At 33.9% G+C, this 15,408-nt stretch overlaps 1 protein-coding gene across 1 annotated transcript; it reads right to left on the bottom strand.

Moving 5' to 3' along the window:
- Positions 1-8,416: 8,416 nt before the first annotated feature.
- On the bottom strand, positions 8,417-14,821 carry LOC132049944 (1-acyl-sn-glycerol-3-phosphate acyltransferase 2-like). The gene is made up of 11 exons (XM_059440933.1): positions 14,604-14,821; positions 13,482-13,604; positions 12,102-12,141; positions 11,937-12,010; positions 11,361-11,420; positions 10,782-10,859; positions 10,416-10,574; positions 10,037-10,162; positions 9,549-9,641; positions 9,284-9,370; positions 8,417-8,981 (listed from the first exon to the last, which is right to left on the bottom strand). Exons 1-11 carry the CDS (start codon positions 14,682-14,684, stop codon positions 8,754-8,756), a joined length of 1,149 nt encoding a protein of 382 aa, XP_059296916.1. The 5' UTR covers positions 14,685-14,821; the 3' UTR covers positions 8,417-8,753.
- Positions 14,822-15,408: the final 587 nt, after the last annotated feature.

The raw sequence follows: 15,408 nt of genomic DNA, 5'->3' as shown, positions 1-15,408 counted from the left end.
GGGGAGAGGAGAGGGGGGGCGGGCGGGGAAAAAAAGATAAAACCCCTTTGGGGTTTCATTTTTTTTAAAAAATGAAATTGGGGGTCTTTCTTTTGGGAATTGGTTGAAAATGTGGGGGGGGATAAAAAAGGGTTACGTTGGGCTTGTTTTTTAAAATATTAGGGTGGATGGAAGAAATTTGTTTGGCTTCTAAATTTAAATAAGAGACCCATTTTAAATTAATCATATACGAGTGTGCTAAAATATCCCCAAATATAAAATATGTATTTATTAGTATTTAGATGAAAATAAAATGATGCCGTAATTCGTGGGGTAATATATTTGAAATTCAACGATAAAAGTAAATGCTATTATTAAATTATGCGAAATAAATCGATCGTGTGTAATGGTAAAAATGTTTGAAACGATAAAAAATACGACTTATAATAATCCCTGGTAATAATAATAATAACAAAATAATAATAATAATAATAATAATAAAAAAGTAGTAGTAACGGTTGTAAAAGATAATGAGGGATAATGAAATGCGTATTATAAAAGCTAATAATTATAGTAAAAAATATAAATAATTTTGTTTTAAAATTGCCAAAATATTAGAAGCGTAAAATGGGTATTTTGGAGGAAAGGTGGGACAAAATCGGGTGTCAACAGTGGTTGCTGCCACCGCACAAGAGTTGTCTCCTACACCGGCACCTGATGCCGGAGCCGCCTTCTCTTTGCCAGTTTCCGGTGTTTTGATCAGAACATCTCTGCTAGTATCTCTATTCGCTTTGTTCAGGCAATGAGTTTGATGTTTTGCTAGTTTTTTGTTTTGTTTTTGGAACATGTATGAGAGAAAATATTGAGTTGCTTTTTGGCTTGATTTGCTTTGCGTGCGTGGTGACTTTGGTGGTTGATTCTGCTTGAATATTGAATTTTTCTTCGTTGACATGCAAATCAACACCAAAAGATTGTTAGCAAATCTATTGATCAAAACCAGTAAACCAGAAACATGAGTTAATCTTGAAAAACGTAAAATGCATAAAATTGAAAATATCCGAGTCCACAGAATTCATTGTGTATCCTTAAGGAATTTAATCCCCTTACTGTATCCGAGATTATGAATTACTTCCTCCCAGGATAAAACGGATATACCTGTTGTTGGCGTGCTGTACCTCAAACCCTATCAACTTCGTCGAACGCAAATTCGCCAATAAATCGCACGACTCTACTATAATTTTGTTTTGAAAACAAATGTAGAGAACAATTTAGAGAGGAGAAAAAATTCAGATTTTTTGGTGTATAAAATCTGAGGCCAAGCCTTTGGATTTATAGACAGTGATAGGGTGAGATGGAGAGGTACAATCCAAACGATGCCTTTTGGGTGCACTCTAAACGGTACCTTTTTTCTCATTTCCCATGCACACCTTAAAATGCCAACAATCCCCCACATGAATGGGGAATGACTCTATGATTAAAGCATACATAAAAAATTGTGTGATTCGTAAGCAAGGATTAATTGCATCTAGATAAGTAGGTTTCCCTTTGAACTTTCCGTAGTGAACATATGTCGGATATACATGGTCAATCGGTAGATTTGATATCTTTGAACCGTCGAGCTTTGGTGTATACCTAGACAACCACATGTCACACAATTAACCCTTTAACCGCCTTTGGTTCTCACTGTTGTGTTCATTTCAGCCATGAACACCGCCTGGTTTCATGAGTGTGTAAAGCATGGGCCTTTACCTAACATACTCCTTGAAGCGGCTTACACATCACACTCACATAGCTGATTCCTAAACGTGTCATTCCATAGATACACTATGTGGTCATACTTGACAAACTTAGAAACCATTAAAAAGCTTAAGCTATATTAACTCGTCAAAAGCCTTCATGCTTTATCCATGTTTCTGAACATTGTCTTCATCATAAGAATAGGTTGGGTTATTTGACAATGTTGAACCGTCATTCATCACTTTGTTTGATCTCTTTGAACCTAGCTCTTGGGATCTCCAGTCTACTAGGTAGAGTTACCGCCATGATGACTTGTCCTAGGTCTTAAACTCATTCCCCTCGATGATCTTTCAACCACCTCTCTAGTTAGGCCTTTTGTAAGTGGATCCGACATGTTATCTCTTGACTTTACATAGTCAATTGTGATAACTCCACTAGAGAGTAGTTGTCGAACAGTATTGTCTCCGTTGTATGTGACGAGATTTACCGTTATATATAACGGTTCTTGCCCTTCCTATTGCTTCTTGGCTAGCACAATGTATGCAAATAGGTGCCATAGGTTTTGGCCAGAAAGGAATATCTTCTCAGAAATTCCAGAGCCATTCAGCTTCTTCACCTGCTTTGTCTTGAGCTATGAACTCAGACTCCATCGTAGAGCGAGCAATTCTTGTCTGTTGGGACAATTTCCATGACACCGATCCTTCACCAATCGTGAATACATATCCACTTGTGGATTTGGATTCTGTTGATTCGGTGATCCAATTTGCATCACTATATCCTTCAACAACTGCTGGATATTTATTATAATGCAACACAAAATTTTGGGTGTTTTAAATATCCAAGAACTCATTTCATTGCCATTCAATGCGTTTGATTGGGATTACTCGTGTATCGACTTAGTTTACCTATAGCACAAACCATATACGGTCGCGCGTACGGTGATGTACATTAAACTTCCCAATACCTAGTATAGTCCAATTGACACTCACTTTCACCTTTGTTCTTTGCAAGAGCAAGGTTTACATCAATTGGAGTTTTGCGCTTTGGAAATCTAAATACTTGAACTTCTCAAGTAATGTTTCAATGTAATGAGCATGAGACAATGCTAGACCTTGAGGAGTCCTATGGATCTTAATTCCTAAAATTAAGTCGGCAACTCCTAAGTCTTTCATATCAAATTTTCTAGCTAGCATATGCTTAGTGACATTTATGTTAGTAATATCGTTACTCCTTATCAACATACCATCCACGTACAAACAAACAATGACGACGTGATTTGGAGTGTTCTTAATGTAAACAGATTTGTCACACTCATTTATCTTAAATTCATTTGACAACATCGTATGGTCAAATTTCGCATGCCATTGTTTGGGTGCTTGTTTTAGCCCGTAAAGAGACTTAACGAGTCGACACACCTTCTTCTTTTTTCCGAGAACTACAAACACTTCAGGTTGTTCCATGTAGATTTCTTCCGTATCTCCATTTAAGAAGGTTGTTTTCAAATCCATTTGATGGATTTCAAGACCATACATGGCGGCTAACGCTATTAACACCCGAATGGATGTAATCCTCGTTACCGGTGAGTAAGTATTAAAGTAATCAAGACCTTCTCGTTGTCTATACCCTTTGACAACAAGTTTTGCCTTATATTTATCAATAGTGCCATCAGCTTTCATTTTCCTTTTGAAAATCCATTTGGAACCTAAAGATTTGTCTCCTGGAGGAAGATCAACCAATTCCCAAGTATGGTTGTATATGGATTCTATCTCACTATTAATTGCCTATTTTTAAAATTGAGCTTTTGATGAAAACATAGCTTCGTTGACATTTTGAGGCTCATTTTCCAACAAAAATATTAGAAAATTTGGTCCAAAGAAAGTAGATGTCCTTTGACGTTTGCTGCGTTTGGGATTTTCCTCATCAAGAAAATCTTCCTTTGTTTCTTCACGAGGTCATTTAGATCCTTCGCTAGACGACTCACATTCCCTTTTATACGGATATATATTTTTAAAGAAGTCAACATTATCTGATTCAATTACCGTATTCACATGAATGTCCGGATTTCTGATTGTAAACCAGAAATCGATATGCTTTACTATTTGTAGCCTATCCTATGAAAACACAATCAATGGTTTTAGGTCCTATTTTTATCCTTTTGGATTTAGGAACTTGAACTTTGGCCAAACACCCCCACACTTTGAAGTATTTTAAATTGGGTTTTCTTTCTTTCCATTTTTTGTATGGAATAGATTGTATTTTGCTATGGGACACTCGATTGAGTATTCGGCTAGCCGTAAGAATAGCGTTCCCCCACATTTCTGGGATAAGTCAGAACTTAACAAGTGATTCACCATCTATGTTAAATCGTTCCTTCACAAAGGCAACCCTCATCATTAAACATGTAAGCACTTAGTTCCTATGAATCGGTACTAGTAAGTACTAGTCACTCATTAGTGACAAGAGAATTAAAGAAACCAGCCCACAATAAAGTTTTACAAGAAATCATTAACATAGGTGTTAGTTCTCACTATAATTTCGCTATAACATTTACAAAAAATATATGTATATCATTTACTGCTGCTCCTTGCATCATAACCACCTTATGAACACTTAGTTTATCAATAAAAGATTGGTGGCTTGAATCTTTTTGAGACCGTTAGAAAAATAGGGAACGGAACTGATGAAGAAGGCTTTGCCATGAACATAGATGTCATAGAATGATTTAATGTCAAGCATTTAATATGATCCTTTTCATATAAATTCTTAGCCATTGGATTTTGTAATAAGAGAATCACAGGAAGTTATAGAAAAACGTGTCCCTTCACGCTTTCAAAACTCCAATTAGAATTTTCCTTTAGTTTTCATCTCTATCAGCTATTCGTACCACAGAATGCAATGAACATACTTACAATCATAATCTTTCTCTTTTCTTAACTAGAGAATAAAACGGTGAAATTTTTATATCTTCAAACTTAATAGTTTCTTACACAAACAGATTTAATAAATCGGTGAAGTTTTTATCTCTTCAAACCAAATAAATAATCTGCGAAGATTTTATATCTTCAAACCAACGAACTTTACTAAATCGGTAAAAAAAAAAATATTCTTTAAACCGAGTAGTAACTTGGAGTACAAAATCACGCGGTTTTTAATCTTCAAACAACGGAGTAGAAAACCACAAAAGGTTTTAGTCTCCAAAAAGAGTACTTTTGTTCTTATAAAAAGAGTATCTTTTTATCTTCTGAAAAGAGTAGCTTTCTTCTTTCCGAAAATTATAACTATCTTCTACATAAACTGTGCATCAAAGAAGAAAACATTTTCACCATTTCTGAAAATTATAACTGATAATCTCAACGAATAAGATTTCAAGTTAAGTTGTTGAGACATATTTGAAGCACTTTGCTATGTAATACTACCACTTTTCAAATTCTCAATCTGTCATAATAGATGGAATATAAGAGTTATCCAATATATCATCCACTTATTCGAAATAAAACTTTAGGAGGAAGTCTCGCATTGTGGGACACTTTCAACTCTCAAACGCCACCAATAGATTTGGAACGTCAACAACGTTTTAGCGAATTTCTTTTATTCCTCCTTCAACAGTCATTTATCCAACAAGGATTCAGCCCACATCTATTTTTTTTTTTTCAAAGCATTTGTTGCATCCGGACGATCCTCAAGAATTGTATGGATAGAATACCCTTCGTTAGCTATGTCAATCAAGGCAACAAGAGCACTTAGACACTCCTCAACAAGAGCATTTCTTTTTACCAAAGGTGAAATGGTAAAAAGAAATTCCTTATTATTCCCAATAATGACAAGTGATCAAATTGCAATTTATTTTTTGTATTTGCATAAAAATAATTCGGGGCATCTATGATAGATTTAATAAGAAGATGAACACAAAAGGAAATTTGATCATCAAAGCAATAAATTCAAATTAATCCTTGAATGAAGGAACTTTTTTTTAAAAAAAAAAATCATGTGTAAGAAGGTGCGAATATACGCCTAAACTTTGCGAAAAAGTGCAAATATTCCCCTATAGTAGATTTTATTTTAATAAAAAAGATTCCGTCAATGAAAAGGGTATATTTTCACCATTTACATAATGGCAGGGGTATATATGCACCACTTTTTAACGAGGGGTATATCCACTCTAAAATCGCAAAGTTCAGAGGTATATTTGCACCTTTTCCCAATAAGCAATTCATATATCGTTAGACTTTTCAATAAAAGTCATCGTCTATAAAATAATTCGTTATGGCAGTCAAACAATATTCAAACAAACGACATTATTATAAAAAAATTTGACTGTAGGGATGGTTCATACAATCAGTAATTAACAAGAGGTAGAAACTTAACCTGGTTTGATTACTCATTTGAACACCGCAAACTAAAATCCAAAAAAATGAAACTTTTATTTATGATCGATAGTTAGAAAAATTATATATATTATATAGAATTAAATACCCTTTTCATGTCTTTTTAATATAATTTTTTTTTTTTGTATAGTGACGTAGGAATGCATTAGATTTCCTTCCATATTATTAAGTTTTTATTTCAATATCTCAAGTTACAACTCATTTTAATTTTTCAGCAAAAGTCTTCTTATAAGCACTAAAAAATTGCTACTACATGTGTTAAAAAGTTACAATTAATATTTAGGAAAGTTCATTATTTCCTTATATAGTCATGACATTATGAATGTAGTAAAATTTATTTTCAATTTTTTAAATTTTAATTAAATGACAGTAAAACTTTGTTCTTGCAGATTTTAGAACTTTGAATTAAGCTACTGATAGATTATTATCTACCAATAGGATTTTTGAGAACAAGAACCAATGTATTGTATTGCAACATATTGCTAACAATTTATTAACTTGGAAGAACATTTCTCAAGTTATATAATAAGATACTGACTCTTTGCATATAGACACAAGGCCCCAACCCCTCAACCCCAACCCCAACTGCACATGATCATCAACACCACCCTCAAACACCTCATTACCCAACCCAAACCCTGCCCTTGCCCACCACTCTCAAACCCCTCATCACCTAACCCCAACCCTTGCCCAGTCTCCAATGCAGGGCCCCCAAACCCTATCCCACCGTCATCGGGGTCAGGGTCCACAAACTCCATATGAGCATTGATAACTTCAGCATTCATAACTCTTTTACGAGAAGTCCTTTTTCGTCCAGATTCTTCGACTTCAATCACTTCTTGCACTAGTCCAACACCACTTCTTTGATGTACAAGAGAGGATAATTTCTAAAACCTTCTTTCGGAGCCATTGAATGACTCCTTCCTTGCCACTGTTTTAAAAAATGACATCCAATTGAACATAAGATTCCTCCAATGTATCATACGAGTTACGAATGAGCGAAACATCATTAAAATCGAAATCAAATTTCAACTGGGCCTACATTTTCTGTCACAAGAGCTACTATATTTCATATTTCTTTGGGGTTGGAGGGGACTTAATGAATATTTCTTTGTAAGTCTTTTAATTTTAATTTGGAATTCCTATTTGAAAATAAATCAAATTTTATTAGCAGGTTTTGACCAAATCAGAAACTTGAATTCTATTTGAATTCATTGACCAATAATGTACGGGCAACTTGATAAATGTGGTTGAGTTGCCAAAAGATTACAACTTGAATCATAAAGTTCGGAATTGAAGATTTCCTACGAGAGTTTTGTGATTTATTTGTTTTTCTACCCTTAATTGATATACCCTCTCTCCGAATTGTTTGTTAAAATTTTCTTTTTCCAATCTGTATATTTGCCCTTGATTTTATACAAGACTACAGCTTAGCCTACTGGTTGTTACCACACCTATAACTAAACATATTTTCCCTTGTTTTTATACAGGAACGCTGGCTGCCCATCTGGGGTTAGCTACTACGACTTCAAGCATTATGCCCCTGATGGATATGATGTTGTGGCCAATTTTATCTCCCGTTCTAAAAAGATAATTTATAGCTATACAAATATCTCTCATTTTTTTAAAATCATAAGTTTCAATAGTCTTAGGCCCTCAAAACTTTATTTTTGTTATATAACTAGTCAATAGTGATATATATGTTTGGAATTCCGCATATAGTAGTTTAGCTCGTTCATCTATTCACTATATTATGGAAAATGGAAGACGGTAAAAAATGCCCTTAACGTATTAGAAATTGTTCAAAAATGCACTCCTTCCATCTATTGGATCAAATTTTCCCTTCCTTCTACCTATTTGGATTAAAAAAATATGTCCCTAACTTATTAGAATTGACTCAAAAATGTCATTCTTTCACTTGTTGGATCAAATAATATTAGGGATAATTGTGCGTTAATAAAACGGATAATTTTAAGCATAAAAATAATATTAGGAATAAATCTAATTTAATAAGTGAAAAAGGGCATTTTTGAGTCATTTCTAATACGTTGAGGGCATTTTTTTAATCCAAATAGTGGAAGGAAGAGCAAATTTGATCGAATAGGTGGAAGGAGGACATGTTTGAACCATTTCTAATACGACAAGACATTTTTTTTATCCTTTTACACCTGGAAAATGGTAAAAAAAAAATATAGCTGAACTATATAAAATACGGCAACTTTACCTTAGGTTACTTTTTGGCACAAAAATGCCTTCGCCTTTGGTCAACTAGCGCAAAAGTAACTTTTTACTAACAATTATTCCAAACAAGGAAAAAAGGGGAAATTTTGTTCTTCAACTATTCAAAATTGGACAATTTAGCCAAACATCTTACACGCAAGAGCATTCTCATTTGCACAAGTCCTGATTGTCACAGTTACTCGATACCTCTCTTGAAAGGAGATAATATGTATCTAATAGAATAATCAAGATACACACAAGCAGATCTAGACAACAGTAAAAAAAAAAAAAAAAAAAAAAAAAAAAAACGCAATATAGGCTGAAATTAAATGGAAGTATAACTTGCTGCACGATAAATATATAATCTAATTGTCAAAGACTTAAGGCTACAACATTCCTGGTGTAATCTCTGTCTCAGATGTGAGATGTGTGCTAGTGTTGATTTTCTTGTCCATTTCCTGAATGCTGATTAACACGATTTGGCTTGGCTGGTGTTGAGTGTTCCGACTGAGAAAATCTTATCAAGATTTGCATAAGAACTGTAACAACAGCCAATAGACCAGCTGAAATTGCAATACCCTTCCATGAAGAAAATAATGTTGACGATTGTAAGAATTTGATAGCACCAATTGTAAGTACAGACGCCCAAGATGTAACGACCTGTGATTTAGAAAAGATAAATTAGTTTGCTAGAAAAACAAAAGAACTCAACAGTGCATACTTAGCCACTGGGGCTTTGGTCTGGTGATAAGATCATAATTAGCCCAAGGTTAGGTACACGTCACGAGTTTGAACCCTGATGCAGTCGAAAGCCTGACATTGAAGCGGAGAAGGATAGAGGGGTGTGCCCATTATCCAGTAGTTTCGAAATGTGAGCAACTGACCCTCAGGAATTTCCCGGTTGAAAAAAAAAAAAAAACACTATATGCAGAATAATCTAAGTTTAACCAGCGAGTTTTTACCACGAAGGATTTCACTGGGTGGCCAACATTCTGTAGCGTTTGTTCTCCAAAGGTGTCTTCAGCAATATGTCCGTCTAATAGCTTATCCTGGTTAAGAGTGACAAGATAAAACCAGAAGTAGGATAAAAACTCATTCAGGAAGATGGATAATTTTTCACAGAGCTCACAAATAAGAGGTAGAAATAGTTATGATGCCCATTTAAACACTAGATTCTCGAGATAGGGTAGATGTTCCTATGGAGATTTAACAAGAAAGAAAGGTAACCTTGGCCACAAAGATATCTCTACACCATTGAGCAATGGCATCATCATTTTCTGGTAGATCCTTCATCTTGTGGCGCTTGATGTGCACATGAACCTGCACCATAACAAAAAAACATTTAAACTAAACAAAAGACATTTTCTCTGGCTATCTTAATTCCACTTAGCAGTAAGTAATGGACCAAAGTTCATCACTTAATCATTCTCAGCTCATAAATATGAAACTAATAGACAGGTCATGGATCAACAAGGAGTTAACCGACTTATTCAGATCATAGTTCCAAAGTAAGGACACAGGAACTCTTAATGTGGACCATGATCTGAAAAAATGCAACCAATGCAGTGTCTACTTAAAAATGTAATTGCTTACACCGTTTTTGAATTTGATCCAACGATAAAAAGAGTTATAACTTGTCATTCTGAAGCCATAAATGACTAGCGGATATTTTGATACAAGACCAGAATTCCGAATTATTGGACAGTTTTGCTTACCACAGAAGATTGACCCTTGAAGATTCGCAGCATTTTTGGTGCTGGAGAACTTTTAGGAATGGCAAATGTCACATCATAAATAGCTGGAACAAATGAGCGCATATGATTTACTGCTGAGACAAAGCCCTGAAATCATTGAATATATAAACATTTATTTTCGTTGTGACAATCCCATAATAGATAGCAAGGCAAAATGTGACAGAATTACTAACTTTAGGATCCATTACTAACTTAAAGAGAATCTCTTGCCACACCTTAATTAGTTTGTTTGCCTGATTTGTGTAATAACTTGATTTTGAAAGTATCAGCCTACTTATGATGGCTATAATTCGAGGAAATTTCCGTGTCCTTTTTGAAGCAGGTAACATTTGGTGCCCACCTTAGTACGAGGAATTAACACATTCTTCGGAACAGGTAGTCCTGCTGAGGCTGCATATTCTTGAGCAGCCAAAAGCTTTGCCTGTGTAAAGCGAGTGCCTTCAACAAAAAGTGCCAGCCAGAAAGGTTGAGGGTAATTCCTTAGCCGTTGAAGACCTGACTGCAAATTGGACCCCACACTTATCAAATTACAAATAGTTGTAAATCAACTAACCCAAAACAGATCTTCGACACTCATCAACAGGCCAAAAGAAAGAGAAATGTAAATCCAGATATGCATCGTGTAGTAAAAAGTATTTGGACTCAAAGTTGCTCAAATATATTTAAATGTGCAAAGAATGACTAAATCGATTGGGCTTAACTGCACCTTTAACGTGCTTTCATCCTTAGCCCAGCTTCTTTCAAGGAACAGGTACTCAGAAAACCACATGGACCAACCAAGTACCTGCATAATGCGCAAGATTACTGACCTTAATAGGAAAATAAACTGGGAGAGTCCCATATAATAGAAACTTCAAGGAAAAATAGACAAAATGAGTTTAGTATCGTTCACTAACAAAAACATGAGCAAAATGCTAAGATAATTTTTCCTTCCTGTTAACAATATACCACCATATTCAAATAAATGCAGACAAGCGATTTTCCGCAAGAGGTTAAAATACTCCAATGGAGACCATACATCTAACAAACTATTGCTTCCTTATTCCATCTTATGCACAATAACTTATCGAACTCCAAAACACAGCAAAGCCATTACTCTTCCAGTATGCAGAATCACAAATAAATTGCAGGATAATATTGGAATTGAGAGCTTATCTCTACTATTATTTAGAGTGGAATGGACAGCAACTAGCTTTTGGTCAAAAAGACGAGTGGAAATCTTTGTAACATCCACTGCAAACACTTAACGGATCAAAAGAAAAAAATAATCAATCGAAACACTTACAGGAAGGAATTTTGAAGATTTCTTCATAACAGCTAATGTGCTACCAAGGCAATCGGATCTCTGCAATTGAAGGATCCAAGAACCAACAAACAGAAGTTAATTGAATAAATGATAATGGTTACTCCCTCTGTCCCAATTTATGTGAGGGTGTTTGACTGGGCACGGAATTTAAGAATAACCAGAAGATTTTTTAAACTTGTAGTCTAAAATAAGCTATAGATATTTGTGTGGCCAGAGATCATCTAATTAAGGGTAAAATAGGAAGTTTAAACTTGAATTGTTACTAAATAAGCATGGTGTTTTTTTTTTTTTTTAACTAACTAAAAAGGAAAGAGTGTCACATAAATTGGGACATCGCATGGAAGACCATCATACAGTAAAAGAAAAGTTCTTGTCAAATTACTTGTTAATTAAAAGTTTAAAATCCATATACAAAAACTTAAATAGGCGACGAACATAGACATGCAAGGAGTTAGATATATCAGTAGCGCAGGGATACATTTGCATAGGGCAAATTATTTGCTTAAGGGTTTCGGCATAAACAGGTGTCCAAACAGTGACGATTATCATGCAAACCTGAGCTAAGAGCCATCCAACAAGCCAATCAATGTCACTTTTATGATTCGCTATCAGTAGGGCATGTTCTTTACCTGGAAAGATCAACCAGCACACCAATAATAAGCATTACTTCAAGAAACTGGACAAAATATAAGTAAAAATGGCAAATGGAGTCCAACTCACCCATTAATCTAAATGTTTCTGAGTCCATGTAAAGTTTAATCTGCAATCGAATTACCTCATCAATGAGAAAAAGAAGTATCGGATGAAAAACATAAGAATGTAAGACAGAAGCAACTAGGAACTCAAAAAAATATTCAGAACCGGACAAACAGTCACATTGAAAGGAACACAACGGAACTAACAGCAATGCATACAAATATTTCAATGAAGTTAATTATGGAATTTGTATATATAGTTAAACCCTTTCTAGCAAAATGAACTAACCCCCATGTTGACAGCATTCTCAACCCTATCATGCTTGCTTAGCTTCAATTGCAAAATCTCTACTTGTTGGTCTTCTACACTTTTTTGGGATCACAAATTGTTTAGACAATGAGCAGAATGTCACAAAAATGTTGTGTAGAAATGAGTAATGAATCAAAACACCAGTGCTATTACAAGAAAGACCATTTCAAGAAAAAGACACAAATCTCATTGGTCTAGAAAGCAAATAAGAATTGTGAGCAAGCAAAACAGGCAACGGGTTCAAAACTAGAAAAATTGCTAAGTATATGAAAGGCTTGTGGCAACAGACACACCCTGCCTCAAAAAGACATTCATGAGATTAAATACTTTACATTAACTGAAACAACTATGCTTACAGTAACTGATAACTATGTTTCATCAAAAGAGACATCTGAAATGGATGGTATACTAAAAATTAAAAGCCTAACCATCAGCAGCATGGATCAGAAAAAACAAACACTTTTAGCTAATCCTTATCATTTATTAAGGTCCTCATTCCCACCTTGTAAAGGTTCTTGATTTGTACTATTAAATTTCTTCATCACTTTCAGATGAGATGCTAAACACTGAATACAAATTCTAGTAGGACAGGGCAATTATGTAAAAGAAAGATCTTGTTGTTCTTCATATTCTTTCTCTCTTTCTTTCCTTTTATATGGGCAATTGGTTTATATGCCAAGAATGTAACTTTTTAAGGGTTGTTTCGTAGGGTGTATTAGGTAGAATAATGCTGGTATAAAATTTTACTATAATGTTTGGCTGGAAATTTAAGTCCAGTAAACTAATACAAGTATTACTTATACACCCCATTCAGTACTGTTCTTATACATAGTAAACCATGGCATTACCAATACCAATTCTATCCTTATACTTATACACTCTATTCGGTACCATTTAGAAATTATGCAATGCATGTTATTTTTAATACGACAAACTAAACAGTCGATAAGAAAATGCCAGCATAACTTGTCTTCGAACCAAACGACCCCTTACGCTCTTGCTATATAAACAAAAGAGTTCTTATCCTATTTCAAAATCATTAGAGAACTACAAACTTATCAAAATAACATAAATATATATAGCTGAGTGAATTACCTTTACACCAGCCCACCAATCAACTAACCACACAAGCTCCAGCCATAAAAGTTCTGCAAGAATTCTATTAATCCTCCTGTATGTGCTCTTCGAAAATGGCCGTATAAGAACAAAGCAAGCAGCCTGGAATTTAACACCTTATCAAAATCCATTTCACCAATTCTATACATGTATTCAACGAAAAAGCAAAATAAAGTACACATCACTAAATACTAGTGTTTAGTGTGTATTGCATTTGCCATTAAACTTAACAAATCAAAGATAGATAAACAAAACACTTCATTTTTTTCTTGAATTAGAGGAATCCCGGATAAAATATACAGCAAATTAAACTTGCAAAAATGCACACATAAAATAAAAGGAAAATGAAAAGCAAGCAGCCTGGAACTTAATTAACACCTTATCAAAATCCATTTACTTCACCAATTTCATATATGTATTCAACAAAAAAGCAAAATAAAATACACAAGAGAGCTAATTACGTAAGGATATTTAAAGATATACTAATAGTATATACTGCATTTGCCATTAAACTTAACAAATCAAAGATAGATAAACAAAAGACTTCATTTTTTCTTGAAATAGAGGAACCCCATATAATAAAGCAAATTAAATTACTAAAAATGCACACATAAAATAAAAGGAAAAAGAAAAGCAAGCAGCATACACCTTATCAAAAAAACATTATACTTCACCAATTTCATACGTGTATTCAACAAAAAAGCAAAATAAAATACACAACAGAGCTAATTATGAACGGATGTTTTAATATAAGCTACTACTGCCTCTGTTTCAATTTATACGACACCCTTTCTTTTTTAGTCAGTCCAAAAAAAATGACATAGTAAAAATTCAACTTGAGATTTCTAGCCACACAAATTTTTATGATTTATTTTTACACCACAAGTTTCAAAAGCCTTCCGTTATTTCTTAAACTTCGTGCTCACTCAAACACCCTCGTATAAAAGGGGGCAGAGCTTAGTAGTAGTATATACTGCATTTGCCATTAAACTTAATAAATCAAAGATAAAATAAACAAAAGACTTCATATTTTCTTGAAATAAAGGAACCCCAGATAAAAATATACAGCAAGAATTCCAAAAATGCAGACAAAACAAAAACCTGAATGAGATTGATGAAGAGACCAGAGATGAAAAATACAACGCCCATAAGGACGATAACAACTGCTGCAACAATAGCCATTGATGAATGATTCCCCACACACACACACCAAATTTCGTATATGTATGTAAACTATGCAGATAATGTTTAAAGGATTCTGAAGGGTGAAAATGAGGGTAATAAATGTTTGGTTGTCATCTAAATATAGATGTATGTTTCAATTCGTCCGGTTTGAAAAATCAAAAGATAATTTAACAGTTCATACTTGTTTTACTCTTACTATTAATTTGGGTTGAAAAATTTAACGAATTGTTATTGATTGAAAAACTTTTAAAATATATTTGATTGATTTCAATTATTAGATGATTTAGTAATAATTATGAGTGATATAGTAATATCGTCATTTATTTATGACTCTTAAGGGACGAGCACGGAGTAGTTGTTATTTTAAAAGATCAAGATATAATTAGTTGATTGTTTCTACCTTTGTCCCTACCCATAAATATTGAGATATATTAATGTGGTGAAAAAAAAAAAGTAAGTATTGAATTGAGAGGAGTAATAAATAAGAATAATTTAGTTAAATTAGTTAATTTATCCTCTAGTTAATATTTTCTCTGCAAGAAAATAACATGACAATTAAAATAGATAGAAGGGAGTACTACTTATTTACTTCGTCCTTACCAAGTTATGTGATCATATTTAACCAAGCACAAAGTTTAAGATTTAAAACGAATATATTCATTTTGTCTCAATTTGTTTGTCTTAGCTTGGAGCAGCGGTTATGATTATAAATTAAACATAT

Source organism: Lycium ferocissimum, chromosome 3 (genome assembly GCF_029784015.1).
Source record: "Lycium ferocissimum isolate CSIRO_LF1 chromosome 3, AGI_CSIRO_Lferr_CH_V1, whole genome shotgun sequence".
In the NCBI taxonomy this organism is placed as follows: domain Eukaryota; kingdom Viridiplantae; phylum Streptophyta; class Magnoliopsida; order Solanales; family Solanaceae; genus Lycium; species Lycium ferocissimum.
Note: the sequence above shows the minus strand (reverse complement) of the source record. Positions and strands in the feature narration are given on the sequence as shown.